Consider the following 21,085-nt stretch of genomic DNA (forward strand, 5'->3'; position numbering starts at 1 on the left):
GCGTTACTTAATAACGCGTTAGTCCCAACACTGGGTGTCAGTAACATGTGTACTGGGATATGAACATGTGGAGGAACAGTCTGTCAGCAAGGAGTCCAGATTCTGCCTATGGCAGTTTGATCATACGGTCAAAGTGTGAGGAAGGCTCGGAGAACAACAGCTTTTGGTGGAGGCAGCGTAATAATGCAGGGTAGCATAGTCCTTACTGGAAAAATGAGGCTTGTCATTAATCTCACTCAAGAAAGATATCAGTGGAAATCTTGTTTCCATCGTCTGGGACCAAGCTCCATCCTCCAAGATGGCAACACTTGCCCCACAGAGGGTTTGATCCCCTGGGTAGCAAACACCCAGGGGTCATGCTGCACTTTGCTTGATGCAGCAGTGGTGCCTTTATTGCATTCTTTACATTCTTGCATTAGTAAATTATGTTAGCACGCTGAAACGTTTATTATGGTCCTAAAATAGTGCAAAAGTTATTATTGGTAATGCAGATAAAATATGTAGACTGATTAAACGACACATTATGTAGTACAACAAACTAATGTCTTGGGTCAAAATGTAGCAGTAGTATTAAAATGTCAAATGTTAAAGCTTCAATCTTAAAACTATTTATTATTTTGAATACATAAATTTCAAGTTAGCAACACGTTTCAGAAAGGTTAGGACAGAAGCCTGTGGGCAGCTGGGAGCTGAGGAGACCAACTACTGTAGCTGTTCAAACAAAATGTTGACGTTCTGGTGGCTGTGGCTCCGTGGCAGAGCTGGTGGTCTACCAGGTCGGTGGCTTGATGCCTGGCTCCACCTGTCCATGTGTCAAAGTATCCTTCAAGAAGATAATGAACACCGAGGTCCCCTCATGGATCTCCCATCAAAGTGTGTGCAATTGTTATGTAAATAAAGGCATTGTGCGTGACTGGGTAAATGAAACGTGTAGAAAAAGTGCTTTGACAGCTCACATTGAGTAGTCCATTTACCATAATGTGCTAATACTTTTATTTATTCTTTTCCAAGATACAGTAAGAGAATTAGCAAGCAAGAAGAAAATAAACAGACAAAAAGCAAACAATGAATAAACTGAAACCTAGCAGCTTTTAACCGTTACCACTTCTGTGTTACCAATATACAATCCACTTTATAGTGCATCAGCCAGTATCATGACTTCCAGTTTATTTTATCTTCAGCAATGACAACAGTACAGAACATGTACTGTCTAACAAGGAAACCCGTCATCACGCTCTGCCACTATTCAACACAATAAAAGCTTTTAAAAACATTTCTGTACTTGTCATCATAAAATCTTAGTATACATAACAGTGAGTGTATTCATGTTTGGATACTGTTTAAAAATTAATGCTTTAGAAGGATTCTAGAGCTGAACCTGGTCTTGATGGCTGAGGTAGTAGGCTTGGCCTGGAGAAGCCCCTCTTTGGCAGTGCTACGGTGACTGATGGTAAGTGCACCATCCTTGCATGTGTCCTTTGTGGTGCTCATTGAAGATCGTTTTGTAGCACTTTTGGATTCATGGGCACTGTTGGTGCCGGCTCGTAAACTACTCTTAATTTTCTTGCTGTTATTAGTACCCTTGGCACTGTGCCTGGAAAAGGAATTGGCTGGTGGGTCGGATGTAACTGAGTTAATAGCAGCTGTAGTTACACTAGTCCTAGTAGCAGCAGCCCTGGACTCATTAGCCCTGGTAGGTGGCTTTAAGATTGTAGTGTTCTGATGTTTTTGGAGCGTTTTCTCTCTCGGGTGTTTCCATACAACCTCACTAGCAGTCATGAGGTTATAGCTAGTGCTGACATTAGTAAGGCTTTCCCTTTGATCAGAGGCCTCCAAAGCAGCTGTGTTTGCCACAGGCAGTTTTCCTTCTCCCCTCTCAAGTTTCACATCTCCAACATGCCCGTATCTTTTTTCTACAACTTTCATATCGTGGTTATCAGAGTGTTTACACATGTTCACATAATCCTCTCTAGCATTGTCCCCTTTCTGCTGACTCTCATAAATATTACTCTCCTGTGAGACATGAGCATCTTTGTCCTGAAATGTCTGGCACTCATTTGATGAGTTTTTGTCCAAGGGAACCCGATTCGGAAGGACAGGACTGGTGTCTGGTGGAAGGCCTCTCCTCCGTCTGGATAACCTCAGGACCACAGGGTTCTCATTCAACCGTCTATAAACTGAACGTTTATTTAAACAAGGAGTTTGGCATGAATTTCTTCCTGAGTTGTGGAGAATACTGAAGGTCGTGTGGATGCTATAGTATTTAGAAAGTGTTGGGTGGTGAAGGTGCTGATTGTTAGCCCGATGGTGGTTGTGATGTAGGGGGTGGTACTTGTTGCTGCTTTCCTGGGCTCTGCTTTGGGGATGGCACCTTGATTTGTATGTATTGCTTGGCCTTGTGCCTTGTTTGTTAGCAACACCAGTTCTCTGCGTTAAAGGAATGACTGACGCTACACAGGAGGTTCTTTGCTCAGAGATTTTAGTTACCATGGCAACCTGCAACAGAAAGAAATTGTGATAGTCTGCATACTTCTGTGGATAATCATTTTTGTAGTCCTGAAGTTAGCATCACCCTGGTTTATGATGCTTAGATGTTTTGGTTAGCACAGTAACCATGCAATTTTTGTTTAAATGCATTTGGGAATATATGAAGTCAACGACGCATCCAAAGGAACAACGCCACCATCACATGACTTTAGTGTTGGCATCGCTGAGCTGTGATGACATACAGCCCAGAGATTAAAACTAAATACGTTCACACACACAGACAAGGTGAGAGGATTTCAGTCTCATCATTCATTACATTAACTCACTTAAATTTTTAAAGTTTCAGTCACTTTCTGGACTGTTTTTTGTTTATGAGAGATCAGTGTATAAGATAATGAAAGTAGGTGTCACCACTACCTGTAGGTAGATACCTTCAGTGTTTGGGATTCCTGTGTCTCAGTCCATTTATTTTAAGTGCTGATCCAACTATAGCCAACTATGAGGGGGTACACAACAGATAGTTCCCACGTCCATCGGAGGACTAACCCATGGAGAAAAACATCCATCCTATCGACAATTTACATTAATTAGTGATCGTAATTCCATCAAACTAACACTGATGTCCTTGGATTGTGGGAGGAAATCAGAGCGTCCAGGGAGAATTATTCAACATCTGTGACAATGGGGGGAGGACGCTAAGGTGACACCTAAGGACAGAGAGCTGGTAGGGCACGCCCACAGAGGCAACTTCAGGAGGAGGCCCTGCTAGGGCCGTAACACCCACCAAAACCTCCACAGTCTGTCTTGGGGATTTTATTTTTTTTTAACAAATGCTAATCTCAAATCCAAAAGGGTGCACACACACACGGGTGAAAAACTACTCCGATTGCCTTTGACATATAAGCTGTAGCAAAAATATACAAACACTAACACCAAATTTTACTCATTCCATTGTGCACAAAAATAATGCCATGTTGGTGTATGATAACAACAAACAAAAAGCAAAACAAACAAACAAATAAATACATCATTTGTGTACACTGAAGCTGATTCATATCTTAGTTTCTGTGCTGCAGGCCCAGTGTTTGGACTGTTTGTATCACTCACCAGCAACTTTAACTTTAGCTCTAGATGTCATCAGAGAGGCGACAGCATTTGTATTTAATATTGCATTTGTCAAGTTTTGTAAAATGTCACTGTGACTGTTTTAGCTGTTTGGCAGCATTGAAAGCAGTGATGCGAGTGTCAAAGAGGAGCTTTATTAATCCACACACACTCCAGTCAGTAGTCCTCTTCAGCCACCATCATGTGATACTGACATGCACAATGTGTCCAAGACCTTTTACTCTTGTCATTGAACTTAGTTAAAAACTGTTGACAAAGCCCGAAAGGAACAACCCCGAGTGTTAACAGGACGTGTATGTTTATTAGTGTTTGGTTTCCATGCCGATGATACAACAACACACTTTTCACACAAGCAAACGTGTAGTAAAGCATGACCAGACCTTGTTAGCCCTCTTGACATGAAGTAAGTGCTGGCGAGGTCTCAGGAGGTGTATCTGAGCCCCCTCTCGCCTATCCTCCTCCACTTCCTTCTTCTGTTGCTTCCCTTCTCTTTCATCCCTGTCCATCCTTTTCTGTGCTCGAGCTGTTAAAGGGCAGGTGGACCTGACCACAGCAGGGCTGGCAGGCCTCCTCCTCAGAGACCTGGAGTCTCTGTGCACTGCAGGACAGGTACAGGAAGTGAAACTATCATTTCAAATAGCAGCTAGAGTTTAAGGAGGAATAATATACGTGCAAAGAAAGATGCAATAGTTTACAAAAACATTCCCAGGAGGCGAGTACCTGTTCTTCTACATAACATCCTGATTTTCTTCTCCTCAGTTGTGGCCTTGTGACAGGAAGGCAAATGCTGACTGTCACCTGGCTCCCTGTCTCGCTTACTTGTTAAGAATGCCATGTTGTGTGGCAATGCTGCTGAACCTGAAGTGAAAGAGGAAATGTCATCATCGAGTGTGCGTGTCATGTCCCTTTTTTATTTGTAATCTCTGTAGTCTCTCACAGAGTTAAAGCTACTTCACCAAAACAGTTTAAAGAGGCAAAAAAATGCTCCGAGAAACACTGTACAGCCTGACTCTGGGCTATCAACGCAGTCTAAACAACTATGAGCTAACTTCACTGTTACACTTAACAGTGAGACTGATGTTCCACTAACTGCTTTAGCAACATAATGTAACATCTCTTCCAGCACTCAGGCTAAACATGTGCTATGTGCATGAATACCAGCTGTTGTGATCATCACATGAGATGACATTCTCTGATAAATCCATCAGAGGGAAACTTGGGGTTAGTATCTTGTCCAAGGATATTTGGCATGCAGGCCGGAGCAGCCAGGGATCGGACCATCAACCCTCCAGTTAGTAGATGAGCTGTACAGGCCGGATAAGTTTTAAAACAATTTCATTTCCTGCATCCATTTTTTTAAATGTCAAACAGGGAACTCGGAGGAGCGGCAAAGGCAGGACAAACCAAGGATAGGCTGGAAATTACTACAACTGCAACAACATCAGGTTGTGTTGCTCGCAATAAATTAGAATATATTCTGTATGTTGGCAAATTATGTGAGTAGCGGATTTTTCTGTTAAAAGTGTGGAAAAAGACGAGGAAGCAGACAGAGAGCTGAAAACTGGCAGTGTGCCCTCTCTCTCTCTGCTGATATGAGTGAATAGAGCTTAGTCTCAGTTTTTTCCTCACTTTCTCTCATGATGGTAATTATTCAAGTAACATATCTGCGTATTATTTATATGATGATTATATGAACAATATACAATATTTATGTGATTAATGTGTAATGTGTGTAATGAATAGAAGCAGAAGTATCAAACATTCATGCTGTAATTACAAGGCCCAGCCCAAATGAGGGGAAAATGGGAATCCTTGTCTAGAAGCAGCTATATTCCCTTGCACTGATTTATTTGGCACCACTGACAAGAAATGAGGTTACACTCTTTGTTGATGGCTTAAGCTAATGAAAGAGGGTTCACAGAGGGAATGTCAACAGATACATTCCCACAAGCTGCCACACACAGCCCATCTTAATTGAATACCAAAATAAACCCATCAGAGAGTTACCAAAGAGCTTAGGAGCAGTCAGATCTACATTCTCAAAAAGGTGAATCCTGGCCCCCTCAGCAACATCAAAAGGCTTGGAAACCACAGAAAAAACCAAAGTGGATGATACAGAGACACAAATATACTACTAGGCTCTGAGAGTTCGAACAACCCATCGTCCAATTAGTAGATGACATCCTGAGCTACAGCCACCCCTGTGCACAGCCTGGTCACGTATGAGCAGCTTCCGTGTTTTCAGCTTACCTCTTAAACAGAGAAAAGACAAAAAGTCCTCAGTCTTAGGGCGACGTTTGGTCAGACAGGTGACTACAGCCAGGCTGTGGGAGTGGGTACTCTGTGCCGACGTCATCAGCACTAATGGTCCTGGAGAGCTGGGTGGGGACTGAGCAAACTTTCTCTGTGCGTGCAGCCGTGGTCTGCATACATACATCAAGTCAACTGAGCTCAGTGCATTTATTAATAATGCAACAAACATTTAATCTTAATATCTAGTAAGCCACAGTTCAGTGATGACAGAGACTTTAAATGAATGTAGTTCTCAAAGTTAAGGAACTGACCTCCCAGCCCATTGTTCCTTCAGTGGGCTGGTTTCAGTCATTATGCAAATGTCCTGTTTATAAGGTTTGGGGAAACCTGCAGTCAGCTGAGACTGAAGAAGTCACTTGGATGAGTGACGAAAAGTTTCTCCCACAAAACGCTTTTGGAGGTTCTCAAAGTGAATTTCATTTTCTTGATGAAACACAATGAGAGGATTAGTTTTAGAAACGGTTGTGTTGTTGAACACATACTTGGGAGCAAATCACAAAGTAGAAATAAATATTCATCTGTTGCACCAACTCACGTTCAGTGACTGATATAGCATCACTGGAGTTGATATGCATGTCATGCGAAGGCAGATGAGTGTATACTTTTGGCAACACGGTGTTTATTAAAATCTATTCAAACCTCTTTGGATGTGATTTTTGTTTAAAAATCAGCTTCTGATGTCGGAACATGACAAGTTTGAGAAGCACTGCTGTATGACAGTACGAGCATTTTGTCCATCACAGGAATAATCACAACACACACAAAAACACACTCGTGCCTACCTGTTTTTGGCACAATCATCTTCATCACCACGATTGCTGGTAGGATGGCGTTGTCGAGGTCGCGTCTGTAAGGACCAACTCCAGTTTGGACCAGCTGCCCGATGCTTGATCATAGTGTTAACTACAGAGCCTTAAGAGAACAGGCACAAGCCCAGCTGTGTGAGAACTGACCTCCACCTACAGTGTCACGACAATCAAAGTAATAACACGTGATGACCTAGACAATCGTGCTGCTGGTCGTGGCTAAAATTTGGGACCAAAATGGTGTGTTTACTTCCAGCGAGACTCCAAATAACCCAAAAAACAATATTAGATACACATGCGTGCTTTTTACAGGTTTAGTAAACAATCCTGCAGAAGCAAACGTATTTGCAGTGTTAGAGTCATACGCCTGTTGTGTTACTCACCACAGACACTTGTTGGGGTGTGCGACCTCAGAGTCCTGGCTGAGAGAGCAGCTCTCAGTGGCGTCTTTGTGTTCTTAGATCTGCACATGCTGTTCAGTGAGTGTGTGTGCTGAGCAGTGTGTGTATGTTTTGCAGGTTTTGTGTATTTTGAGTTCCGCAGCGACAGCGTGTTTTGTGTTTTATTTGAGCGCAGTGTCCTGGTGGAAGACCTCTTCTGGTCCGTGCAAGTACGCTGCTGCAGTGTGTGCAACTTTGCTTTTACACATTTTCGTCTGAGTTTGTGTGTTCCGTAGTATCCGAGTAGATTTACTGTCTGGAGATTGCGAGACCCGAGTCAAGTCAGTTGTCTGCCGTTTGTTTGTGTGTTCAGTGTGTAGGCGCTTTGAAACGTGCATGTTTTGTGCAGTATGTGTTCTCCTGTGTGGATGTATTTAGTGGTCTGCATGTGAGTCTTTGTTGTTGTGTGTGCATGTTTTTTCTTGCTTGTGTTTTCTTGTGTGTATTAGGTTTTGTCAGTGTCTTTTGCAGAGCATGTGAGTGTGTATTTTTTGACTTGCGTTTATGTGGACACTTGTGTGAGTGAATGTGTGCAGCACGGTGTTTGTCTCTGAATTCCCTGAGAGAAAGGAAGAGAACTTTGCGGACCAGACGTTCTTCACACCACGGCATCCCGTCACTGATGTCCTACACCACAAAAACAGTGTCTTCACATTTAGTTCCACATATTTTGGGGCATCAACACAATTTTTATTTTATCTGTTTACTAAAACGTTTTGATGTTACAGGTACAAGTGAAATGTTTGATGAACCATCCTGAAATCTGAAACATACTTGGCCAGTGGGGAACATTCTGCCAACAGTGACTTCTCTGACTAGTCTGAAACTGAGTTATATGGGGATTTACTTAAATACACTTTTCAATTCAATTTTATTTATATAGCACCAAATCACAACAACAGTCGCCTCAAGGTGCTTTATATTGTACAGTAGACCCTACAATAATAGATACAGAGAAAAACCCAACAATCATATGACCCCCTATGAGCAAGCACTTTGGCGACAGTGGGAAGGAAAAACTCCCTTTTAACAGGAAGAAACCTCCGGCAGAACCAGGCTCAGGGAGGGGCGGGGCCATCTGCTGTCATTGGTTGGGGTGAGAATCCGATAATCTGAACATACCAGCAAGTGTACCTCTGAAAAGCTCAGAAAGTGCCCTTAAATCAAATTGAGATGCTTCGGTATGACCTTAAACAGGGCGTTCATGCCGAAAAAGCCCTCCAGTGAAGAGGCCCACAATCCTTCCACAGCCATGTGAAAAGACTCATTGTCTACGTTCACACTGCAGGTCTTAATGCTCAATTCCGATTTTTTGAGCAAATCCGATTTTTTTGTCTGCTTGTTCACACTACAAATAAAATGCGTCAGCAAACGCGCTCTAGTGTGAACGCTCAAAGCGGCCCGCATGCGCAAAAGCAGATGTCACACACAACACGCTCTGTTTAGACCCAGAGCAAACAATATTGTTTGACTGATTGCCCTTAATATAAAGACTTCGGACTTTACGTTTCCCAATTTTTGCTTTAAGTTATTTTGTTATTTACATAATAATGTAAATAACCTAATAATTATCCTTATCGCTGTTTTAGAGGAGCGGTGCTTCAAAGGATAGTTGCAGATTTCTGTCAGAATCTGCAGAAAATACAGTACAAATAAAATGTTCACGTTGTCTTCCCAACAGTTTCACTAACATCTACACTGGATGGCCAGGAAGCGTTCGCGATGTCTTCTCAGGCGCTGATGATTGGCGTCTGTCTTGTGTCAGTGATGTAAAAGACGGATTTAATGCGACATGACCGTTCAAACAGCAGTCGCTTTCTAAAACATCGGATATGTATCGGATTCAGTACCACATCACGAAAGTGACCCAGATCGATTTGAAAATATCGGATTTGTGCCGTTCACACTGTCATACCAAGATCGGATATGGGTCGCATAGGGTCAAAAAAATCGGATTTGATGCGATTTCGCCTGCAGTGTGAACGTAACCATTGCCTCAGACCTGATTGCAGTTCTTGCTGCTGAGGATGGCACAACCAATGTTTAGGTTTCAGGTGCAATGACTTTTTCCTCCATTAATAAATCAAATTATTATTTAAAAACTGCATTTCGGATTTACTTATATTATCTTTGTCTAATATTAAAATTCTTTGATGATCTGAAACAAAAAATGTAATCAGGACGAGGCCACATATGCTGCACGTACACTTTAAAGAGGAAAGACATTTTACTTACATATCTTTTTCTGATGATATTCCGTTTGGGTCTGTCTGTACTCATACTGCCCAGCAGAAAGTCTCTGTGTTTTGCCTGTGCTATGTTTTCACTGCAGGTGCTGGAATAAGCATTCGTCTGCTTCTTTCTAGATGAGAAGAATTAACAAATGCTCCAATTAAAAAAAGCCATTGGACAGGACAGCAGTAGAGAGCCACAGCATTCAATATGACTTCAAGTCATTTTAAAATCAGTCCATTTTGTGGCACAAAGTCACTCATGGTGTGCAAAACCACCAGAAGTTAGTCAAGAAACAGTCGTCTAAAGGAGCAGTGAATCTCACTGGAGACACAGCAGTACTGCATCTATCTGATGACACAGGTGAGCCAGCAAAAGCACACCGATTACTCTTCAATACCTCCAGGTTAAAGATTTAATTAGGATAAATTAGACAGCCTTGTTCAAATATAATTCCTAATCCAGTTTGCGTGGAATAAGACATGCAATTGCCACGGACACAGCCAATTCTTCAATAGACTTGTAGTCAAGACCGCCTAAACCGAGTCAAGACCAAGACAAAGTCGAGACGAGACCGAGACAAAAAAGTCTTTAAACTGCAGCCAGATGCTGTTTCGTTTACGGGTGTCAGGCATATTTATGTGTTTTTGCGATGCACGTCTCACCCTCTCTGTTTTTCACATAATGATATTATCCTATATCCTCGCATGTGATTGGTCACAATATGGAGGGATTGGAGCATAGCTGAGCCACTGTGTGAGAGCTGAGCAGCCAAAGGAAATTAAGTGAGGAGCCGGCTCTCGCTCAATGGGAGTCGACTCTTCTGATTCACTACAAAGCGCTCTCTAAGCACGGCTCTTAGAGCTGATGCTTTTGCGCATGACACATTATCGAACGTTACGTTGTGTGTCATGGATACTGTTGACTCCAAATCTCCCGACCACTATGTCGATCTGAGACAGCAAGACCGAGACAGTGACACCAAGACAAGACCGCGGGATCCGAGACCAAGACAAGACCAAGACCAAAGTCCGTCGAGACCAAGACAAGACCACATAAAAGTGGTCTCGAGACCGGTCTCGAGACATCCAACTCTACTGTGAAGATGAACAACTGTCTGATCAAGCCATCCTAATCATAATAACTACTACCCTAATTGTCACACGTCCGTTTTCTCGTGTAGGTCAATTGACAAATAAATTTATCATTCATGATGAAGTTATTAAAAACACCAGGGTGACAGGCTGTAAACATGAAATCATGCAGCTGCTCAGAGTGTTGTCAAGCTGCAGGACGGTCGCTCTCCATTTCTCCTCTCACATGGTCTACTTCTGACAGGAAGTAACCATGGTTACAGGAGGATGCTCTCAAACCCTCGTGATCTAAAAGATCTCAGGTTATTGATGCAAAATCAAACTGTACCCCAGTAATAAAACCTCGTAAAAGTATACTGTATCAGGGGCATAATTTCCAGGGGGCTTAGGGGGGTTATGACCCCCCCCCCATAATTAGACCCCCCCAATAAAATTATGAAATATTTTGCATAAATAGGCTGTTGATTTTCTTTACTCTTTTCAGTTATTGCCAGCAAAATAGTTGCATGTTTAATCATCTGGGAATTTACCCAGATTTATTTGTTTATTTAGACAGAGATCTTGACCCCCCCAATGTTCAGCACAAAGTTACGCCGATGTACTGTATGCATGTATTACTGCTGTAACCTTAATAATACTGGCTTTTTTAACGAGGTCAATCGATCATAATGTGTGCACTATGTCACTGATGTTAATGTACTACAGAGGTTCCCAAAGTGTGGGGCCTGCCCCATAGGGGGGGGGTCGCAGAGCCATTGCAGGGGGGGGCGGTATGAAAAGGAAAAAAAAAGAAAAAGGAAGCTTGGACGCTGCTAGCATAATGGACAGGTTTTTGACGGGGCTCCCACACAAACACAAAGCAGGAGATGAAGCATCGCCAAATATGTCTCCAAACCAACTTCCTTCCAAGCCAAAGACTAGAAAATATGGTGAAGCATATCTTCCCTTTGGCTTCACCTGCACAAGTGCCGAGGTAGGTCTCCCCTGCAAAATTAGTTTCCCTGCGTCGGGAGCAGCGCTGGGCTCTCCAAATCACGGACAAACAGGATCCCACATTCTTGATTTTTAGTTCACAAACACTTCTTGTAATGACTAACTACTCCTGACATTTTGGACATGTTAGCTCTTTATGCAGTAAAGTTACAGTGGGATACAAATAATATCAGGCTGATCCTGCCGTAATTTGTTTCCCCGGTTCAAATCACGGACAAACAGTATCCCACAGCTGTTTTTGTTTTTGAACCCATTTTGCACAGAGAGGCATTTTTTGAAAATGTATTGACAGCAATGTTGAATATTATTACACAGTACATCTTTTTGTAGCCTAAGCCTGCTTTAAATTTCTCAATAACTTTATCCCTGACCTGTTTGGTGTGTTCTTTGGACTTCATGGTGTTGTTGCTCCCAATATTCTCTTAGACAACCTCTGAGGCCGTCACAGAGCAGCTGTATTTGTACTGACATTAGATTACACACAGGTGCACTCTATTTAGTCATTAGCACTCATCAGGCAATGTCTATGGGCAACTGACTGCACTCAGACCAAAGGGGCTGAATAATTACGCACACCCACTTTGCAGTTATTTATTTGTAAAAATGTTTGGAATCATGTATGATTTTCGTTCCACTTCTCACGTGTACACCACTTTGTATTGGTCTTTCACCTGGAATTCCAATAACATTGATTCATGTTTGTGGCTGTAATGTGACGAAATGTGGGAAAGTTCAAGGGGGCCGAATACTTTTGCAAGCCACTGTAGATACAAACAAAGCTCCATTCAGCTGACTTTCATTGTTTTGTCAGCGTTTTATGTGGGTTATAGCATACTGTTCAATTTAGAAAGCATATTTATACTGCCAAGTCAGTACATTAATTTAAACTCAATAGCTTACAGTGGGAAATATGAAATATGAATCAAATAATATCTCCCAACCCACTACTGCAACATCTCACTAAACCTCTGTCCTCGCTTAACACAAGAGCCCAGTTTTACTGTACAAGAGTACAAATGCATTCAGCCAGATTTACAGCAACCATTACTCCAGGCTCAAGTTTGTTTCTTATAATGGAGGTAGCAAACCTACACTGTAAAATCTAATACTGTGTTTATTTAAAAATATTAAATAGGCTGAACTCAGTTTTTATCAATTTGTTATTAGAACTCAATTTAAATAAGTTACCAGTACTTCTTATGCAAAACCGCTGATCAACTCAATTTATTTGAGTTGTCTTAACTTAGAAAAACTAAGTAAGCTGGAAGTTTTGCTTCTCAGTGCGGAAGGATGAAAGATATGGTTTGAAAATGCCACGTGACTACTGTCCTCCTCCCTCTCGGATCAGTCCGCATTTGTTATGGAATATGTTGAGCAAACCTGGAGAAGCTCAGCTCAAGATATTATTGTTGTCATTGCTGTGGATCTTTACCTGATACACTGACTTGGTGAGTAAATGTTTACTCTTATTCAAACTGATTTTGTGGCTTCTCTTAGTTTAGCACCAGGTTTATAATCTTGCTAGCTAGTTAGTGTTAGCCTAGCATTGCTGCTGCCGCTGGGCTCATCTTACTTAAAAATTAACACCACAGCCTTAAAACCCTTATATAAAACTATGTCTGTGAAATCTCTCTGTTGATTGTTTGAAATAAAAAAGTGAGATAAGAGCCCAGACAAAATTCTTCGGGAGGTGCAGCCGTTAGGGGTGGGGTGGGGTGTGGGGGGTATTTTCAATCCATAGCCATAACTAACTAACTAACTAACTAACTAACTAACTAGATATATCATGTTTAACCTGAGTAGCAAAAGACCGCAGGGGGGTTGAAAACGATATGCCAGGAGTTAGCTGTGCTCGCCGGCTCTATCGAGCCTTGACCTCCCGGTCAGCTATCTTTTAAATATTACTTTTTCTGGCTCACAAAATAAACTTTTAAGATATTTTCAGGCGGGAATGTAGTTGTGTAAAGTTCAAATATCCGCTCGATTTAACTTTTAACAAGCATGTAATGATTATATTTAAATTAGGTGGTCTTTTTTTAAACACATGTCTCTTTAGGCCTAAACTGACAGTGCCAATACCGCACATTCAGACACAGTAGATGGTGTTTTAATACTATATGTGTTAGTCTAATTTGGTTGTATGGGGTCTACATTGACCTTCTGTGTTGTAAGTTATAATGATTGCACAGCCATTAAGGATCAAATCAGCTTCTGAAAAATGTTCTGTTTTTTCTCCCTCTGCTTGCTTCTTACTGTCTTTGAGGCCGATCGGGACCAGCACTCCTGTTGTTGGACAGAAAGACATCAGTAAGTATTTTGGTTTTCCAATATATTAGCAACTGTCAGTAACATTTATATTAATCAGGCTGAACTTTAATCATACTTTAGATCAGCCTGTTTTACTTATTGTTTTATTTGTGCTTTGGTTTGGGGAAGTTTTTTCTTTACTGATCTTTTCCTGTCTTCTGTTATTAGACTTGAGATATGACTGCACTATGTTGTTGCTGGTGACTCCAGTTAATTCTACAAGACATGCTGTGTAAGTAAACAAACAACAACAGTTTGGTCTGCATTTCTTGAAAGATCACATCCCCAAACTTAGTTTAGAGGGTCTACACTGTATATAGTGAAGTCTGCAAGTTTTCTAACAGCAAAATTTGTTTTGTGCCAAAATCATTTTGCACATCATTAGAATGAAAGTTATTGGCCATGTTTGCATAGCCCTTTTTAAAATGATGCTTTCATGACATTATTGTGTGTTGGGTGGTGGTCAGGGCTATCCAGACTGACAATTGGGACATTGAATGTCACCTCTCCGGTGGGGAGGGAGCCTGAGATCGTCTAAATTGGAGTCTGTTTTATACCAAATGCAGAAAAAAATGTTTTAAGAAAGCAATTAAGTTCATGTTCCAAAAATATTATTGTTTGCTTGCAGGACAACAGGAGAGATGAGTCCTCCGTCACAGATGGTGTGGTCAGTGAAGATGGTCACCTGCAGGTTCAAGCTCATTGCATCTTCAACCCACATCCACTGCCACTGTACTTAAGGGAAGTTAAAGACTTTCTCTGCACTTACATTTGGATCACCTCGATCCATGACAGTCATTCAGGCAGTAATGCCTGGACTGGAAACAAGCATCCTCAAAATAATACAACATTCCAGCTCCTGTGTTGGAATGGAAAACAAATGTGTTGTTTAAATTAGAGACTGCACTTGTGACAGAACAATAAATATTTTATTTTGATTATATAAGTAATGTAAGTACAAAACAAACTGTGGTAGGCCTAAACTTATTTTCAGAATAATTACATCTGAGACTTTGTTTCATTGTAAGATTATAACAGTGATGGCAATATAATTGTTTGTTGTTCAGCAGAACAGTGTCCAGTTTGTTGGCTGTTATACTTTGTTGTGTTTGAAAATAACAGTTGGGCTGATTTTAACATCATTACAAAAAGTGTTGTTCATTATTTTTAATCATATTCAGGTTACCACAAATTGTTTTTTCATTTAGTTGAACTTAACATGTTTGTCAGTAGGTAAACAATTAGTTAGGGCTGCACGATTTTGCATAAAATGAGAATCACGATTTTTTTGCTTAGAATTGAGATCACGATTCTCTCACGATTTTCTTTTCCAATATAAATATTTATTGCACTTATTAACTGCACATCAACTTTGTAACAGTTGAGACTGAACATAAAAACAATAAATGAACATAAAAACAATAAATGCCTCACATTTTGTCGTTGCCGCAAAATGTTGTACTGCTTGTAATTCCGTCTCCACCGTTGCTCGACACTGCGTGTATAGAGCAGGTAGTGCAACAATAGAAAAATAGTTGCGGGACGGCACTGTGTAGCGTTTGTTTAGGGTGTTGATCATTTTCCTAAATCCCTCGTTTTGCACAGTGTTGATGGGAGCCATATCTTTGGTCAGGTGATAAGTCAAATCAAATCAAATCACCTTTATTGTCACGTCACATGTGCAGGTACACTGGTACAGTACATGCGAGTGAAATTCTTGTGTGCGAGCTTCACAAGCAACAGAGTTGTGCAAAATACAATAACGTGCAACAAGCAAAATATAAAAATGGCTGATCTAAAAAGTAATAAATATATGTACCATATATAAAGGTATATACATTACTGAATGTGTATACTAAATATGTTTTTCTACGTGTGTGTGTGTGAGTGTGTATATAGTGTGTATATACATGTTTTACAAATGAAATAAAGTAAACAATAAAATAAGATATATAAATATACAGAGGTTGGTATGTGCAAAACAGTGGCATTAATGTACAGTATGGAGTGCATAATGTTGTTGAATGTGGGTGAGGTGTCTATGACGTGTTCAGCAGTCTGATGGCCTGGTGGAAAAAGCTGTCTCTCAGTCTGCTGGTACGGGACCGGATGCTGCAGAACCTCCTTCCTGATGGAAGTAGTCTGAAGAGTTTATGGCTGGGGTGACTGGAGTCCTTGATGATCCTCCCGCTTTCCTCAGGCACCGCTTCCTGTAGATGTCTTGGAGGAAGGAAGCTCACCTCAATTATCCGTTCAGCACACCGCACCACTCTCTGGAGAGCTTTGCGGTTGTAAGCGGTGCTGTTGCCGTACCAGGTGGTGATGCATCCGGTGAGGATGCTCTCAATGGCACAGCGATAGAAGGTCCTGAGGATGCGGGGCTCATGCCGAATCTTTTCAGTCTCCTGAGAAAGAAGAGGCGCTGCTGCGCCTTCTTCACTGTTTTGTTTATGTGTCCTGACCACGTAAGATCCTCAGCCAGATGTACACCAAGGAAGCGGAAGCTGCTCACTCTCTCCACAGCGGCGCCGTTGATGGTGATGGGGTGTGTACTCCTCTGCACCTCCGGAAGTCCACTATCAACTCCTTTGTCTTTGCGACGTTGAGGGTGAGATGGTTGTCTTGACACCAGTGGGTCAGGCGCTGACCTCCTCCCTGTAGGCCGTCTCATCACCGTTGGTGATAAGACCCACCACTGTAGTGTCGTCCGCAAACTTCACAATGATGTTGGAGTTGTTAGTGGCCGTGCAGTCGTGGGTGTAGAGTGAGTACAGGAGAGGGCTCAGTACACACCCTGTGGAGCACCAGTGTTCAGTGTGATGGGGATGAGGTGGTACTGCCCAGTCTGACCACTTGGCGTCTGTCAGACAGGAAGTTAAGGATCCAGCTGCAGAGGCTGCTGCTCAGTCCTAGATCCTGCAGTTTCCTGTCCAGTTTTGAGGAACGATGGTATTGAATGCTGAGCTGTAATCTACAAACAGCATTCTCACATACGTGTCTCTCTTCTCCAGGTGTGACAGGGCAGCATGGAGTGTCAGGGCTATGGCATCATCAGTGGACCTGTTGTGGCGGTATGCGAACTGTAGAGGGTCCAGTGAGTCGGGTAGTGCAGAGCAGATGAAGTCCCTGACCAGCTTCTCAAGCATTTGCTGACGATGGGGTCAGGGCTACAGGTCGCCAGTCGTTCAATGAGGAGATGGTGGAGGATTTGGGTACAGGGACGATGGTGGCCATTTTGAAGCAGGCTGGGACTACAGACAGAGAGAGGGAAAGGTTGAAGATGTGTAAACACTCCAGCCAGCTGAGCCGCGCATGACTTGAGGACGCGGCCGGGAATCCCGTCCGGACCAGTAGCTGCGTGCGTTCACCTTCCTGAAGCACTTCCGCACATCCTCCTCAGACACAGTGTGCGCACTGGCGTCATCCGCGGTGCGCACACTGTCCGGTCTCATGGTGTTCGCTGTGTCGAATCTAGTGTAGAATACGTTTAGATCCTCACACAGAGAGGCCGTGGTCTGCGGTGTGCTGGTTTTCCCTCTAAAGTCTGTGATTGTGTTTAGTGCCTGCCACATACTCCGAGGGTTGTCAAACTGCTGCTCCACCCTGTCCCTGTACTCACGTTTGGCTGCTTTGATCGTCTTCCGGAGTTGGTAATGTGCGTGTTTGTAGTCCGATGTGTTCGCGGAAGCAAAAGCGGTGCTCCGTGCCGCCAGCGCCGTGCGAACATCTCCATTAATCCAGGGTTTTTGATTTGGGAAGGATTTAACTGTTCTGGTTGGGACGACATCTTCCACGCATTTTCTGATAAATCCGCAGACTGAGTCTGTGTACTCATCGATGTCTTTAGCAGCCACGTGAAACATTTCCCAGTCCGCGTGATCAAAACAGTCCCGCAGCGTAGACTCGATTGGTCCGACCAAGCGATGCACCGCCCTCAGGGTTGGAGCTTCCTGTTTCAGCTTCTGCCTGTAGGCGGGTAGAAGCAGGATGGAGCGGTGATCTGATTGGCCGAATGGGGCGCGGGGAGGGCTTTGTACGCATCCCGGAAAGAGGTGTAGCAGTGGTCAAGCCGGTCTCCACGAGTGTTGAAATGGATGTGTTGGTGTAGTTTTGGTGAGACTTTCTTCAGGTTACCCTTATTAAAGTCCCCGGTCGTGATAAACGCCGCCTCTGGGTGTGCGGTTTCCTCACAGCTGATCGCGCTGTACAGTTCCCTGAGTGCTCGGTCAGTGTCGGCTTGTGGGGGAATGTAAACAGCCGTAATAATCACTGCTGTAAATTCCCTCGGTAGCCAGAATGGCCGGCACTTAACCATCAGGTACTCCAGGTCCGGTGAGCAGAAGGATTTGACCGGGTGCACGTTCGCATAATCACACCAGCTGTTGTTGATCATGAAACACACACCACCGCGTGGTGATAACCTCCGTAATTTCTTTGTGCCTGCGGGAGTTCGACGGGTATGGGGAAGCGCTGTATAAGGTTCCTGTTATTGATGTTTGGGTGGTTGACCGGGACGGATTTTCTCCTGTCACTTTCTTGGCCTTTACAGCTTCGTCATCTCTCACGTGCTCTCCGTTGTTTTTTCCCTGCCAGCTGGCTTCGGTATCACGTGGTATAAGGCTCCGCCCTTGTCATTTGTTGAGCAGGAAGAGTGAGCGCTTGTTTTCATGCAGATTATGTCCCAGATCAAAATGTGGTACAGTCGTCATCTTTTTTTTCTTTCTTTTCTTTTTTTTTTAAATCGTTGTCATTTGGAAATGAGATCGCACATAAGTATGAATTGAGATCGCGATTTTCTAACGATTAATTGTGCAGCCCTACAATTAGTATTGTACAGTCAGAAATATCAAGTTATTCTTAATACTGCAGACTTGCAAATAATAAGTTGTCCTAACAGTCGTCTTAAGTAAGCTTTACTTAGTTTTTTTGAGGCAACGAGTTTGCATAGTTTTTTTTGAGTTCTGTGAACTAATTAGATTTTACAGTGTAAGGCAGTTAAACCATCATGAGATTATGCTGTGATTAATTCTCTCATTAGCAGCAATAATGCCAGGCGCTCCTCTAGAATCCCCGTGGAAAGGACTAGAGATGGCATGATACCACTTTTCTTTATGTCTGATACCGGTATCATAAATTTGCATATCTGTCAATACTGATATGAATCCGATATGGTGCATTTTATAATCAATAAAACTGTTTTTATAAATATCTTGCTGCATTTTGTATAAGTTCATACTCAAGTTTAAAAAAAAGACACTAAAGCTATTCTGTTATACCTGTATGTAAAAAATACACTGCACTCAAAATATTTCATAGTTCAGCAACACTGATCAATCTAATAAACTTAAACCTGCTCCATCCTCCCTATTCTGGTATTTTAAAGAGTACTTAGCAGAAATATTAAGCAACCTAACTAATAGGGTTGCAAACTCCCAACAAAAAAAATAGGGAACCCCCACCCTCCACCTCATGATGCTTAATCGATGTAATCAACTTTAATTTGATGCAGGGTGAAAAAAATGCACAGAAATAAATTATTTTCAAGAATAATTAAATAGATTCAACATCTTTCTTCAACAGAACTGCAGACTGCACAGATGGTTCCTTCCCAAAGGAAAAAGTACTATAGCTTACTAGGGTATATTAGACTTAACAGTTACTATATACAGTAATGGACTTCTATACATTTTACATCAGATTCAAACTTTGGGTGTAAGATTCAGATAATTATTTATTAAAAGCTAGACATTTTAAATGAGAATAAGAAAGAAAAGTATGTCTTTGTGCCCCTTTTCCTGTTCATGCCCTATCGGCCCCCTGGCTAAACTTTGCTAGATCCGCCCCTGCACAGTTACCAGCCGTCAGCTACGTGAAAAGGATCCTGGTGTAGAAAGTAATATTAAATACATTCTAACAACAGCTTATCAAGCTTAAACGTGCTGCTGTTGTTCAGCCGCTGGTTTCCTCTTTCTGGTGCAAAGTGGGCCAAAAACAAAGAAGAGAGACGGACTCGCGACAGAAAAGCCGATCAGCTGATCATTAAGCAGTTTCATGATTGAAGTAACAGCAAGAGAGGGAGAGAGAGAGGCAGTCGCTCCATATATCGGTTGTTAAGCTTAACGTGGGAACGCTTTACAAACATTCAGAGATGAACTTACACACTTGCTTTACTTCTCTCTGGGATAACTTCCTCGGAGATGAAATGCTGGTTTGGTAGCGACGCTCCAAATGCTCAACCAGACCGCGGAGAGGTCTCGCACGCCACAGCCGCTCTATCACGCATACTGCTCCGACGTACTAAGGTTATGAGCTGAGTTATGTCGCAAGTTTTGTGAGGCGCTTTTGTAATATTTAATGGATATCCGATCCAGTAATTTAGGTCAGTATCGGACTGATACCAATACGTAATATCGGATCGGTCCATCCCTAGAAAGGACCACGCTTTGTGTCTCTCACTGTGACTCACTGATTTTGCACTTCATGTAATCCTACCACCTACACTCACTCAGCACCTGTAACAAACCACACATGCAGTGTGCAATACAACATGCTGCAAATAGCCGAGTACCGGCCTGCAGTCCTCTGGCTTCTCCCACACCCTGACACGGACACTCCCGTGCCGCTACAGCGGGAACTAACATGCGCGGGTGGATGGATTTATTTCTGCGGCGCTTCCAGCCCTGACGACTGAGCAGTCTGCGGATCATTAAACAAACGCAGATGACCGAACAATACACAATGTGTCTTCCACTGAGCATGTTCCCTTTAACAAAGCAGGCATTAATAAAAGAGACCACGCACCCCATCCAGGATCCCCGGCCTGCAGTATGGACACATCTAGGACCTGAAAGAACGGGACACTGACCAGCACACAGCTTCACCGACTAACAGCAGCTCATGTCAACTGTCCCCCCGGTCCCCTGGGCTGTTATTCCCGTAGAGCTGGTGCTTGGAGCCCCTGCACGGCTCCTCAGCGCAGTGAGGAAGCACCGACTGCGGTCATATAAGCCGCAGTTACCAGACAGGCTAGAGCCGCTGAACTGAGAGTCGCGTCAGCAGACGCTCAGAACGCAGAGTCGTCACGTGGTTCACCCCTCTGAGAGGGCTAACGGTTAGTCACTAAGTATATCTACAAAATTTTTTATACCACACTGAAGTGCATGTAGTTAATCTTTGTAAAACTCAGGATCAACAAGAACGACTTACTAGCCTTCTTGATATAGTTCCATTTGTATTACAGTCAGAGATGCTGCTGTTGTTGTTTTATTATTTGCAACACTGTGATTTT

The 21,085-nt window shown here is 42.7% G+C and overlaps 1 protein-coding gene and 1 long non-coding RNA gene across 3 annotated transcripts; both read right to left on the minus strand.

The window, feature by feature from the left end:
* Positions 1-1,058: 1,058 nt before the first annotated feature.
* Positions 1,059-7,342, minus strand: LOC116331602 (protein Jumonji-like). 2 transcript variants are annotated; one of them, XM_031754334.2, is made up of 6 exons: positions 7,115-7,342; positions 6,708-6,837; positions 5,863-6,035; positions 4,333-4,470; positions 3,993-4,210; positions 1,059-2,496 (listed from the first exon to the last, which is right to left on the minus strand). In XM_031754334.2, the coding sequence occupies exons 1-6, from the start codon at positions 7,200-7,202 to the stop codon at positions 1,348-1,350; spliced, it is 1,896 nt and encodes a 631-aa protein (XP_031610194.2). In that variant the 5' UTR covers positions 7,203-7,342; the 3' UTR covers positions 1,059-1,347. The 2 variants fall into 2 exon arrangements, with proteins under 2 accessions (XP_031610194.2, XP_031610196.2); XM_031754336.2 differs by lacking the exon at positions 1,059-2,496 and having other exon boundaries at positions 3,894-4,210.
* Positions 7,343-7,528: 186 nt separating this feature from the next.
* LOC120442512 lies at positions 7,529-20,836 on the minus strand. The gene is made up of 3 exons (XR_005614744.1): positions 20,599-20,836; positions 9,407-9,533; positions 7,529-7,798 (listed from the first exon to the last, which is right to left on the minus strand). It is a non-coding gene; the product is annotated as an uncharacterized LOC120442512 (long non-coding RNA).
* Positions 20,837-21,085: the final 249 nt, after the last annotated feature.

The sequence above is a fragment of the Oreochromis aureus genome, linkage group 11 (assembly GCF_013358895.1).
Source record: "Oreochromis aureus strain Israel breed Guangdong linkage group 11, ZZ_aureus, whole genome shotgun sequence".
In the NCBI taxonomy this organism is placed as follows: domain Eukaryota; kingdom Metazoa; phylum Chordata; class Actinopteri; order Cichliformes; family Cichlidae; genus Oreochromis; species Oreochromis aureus.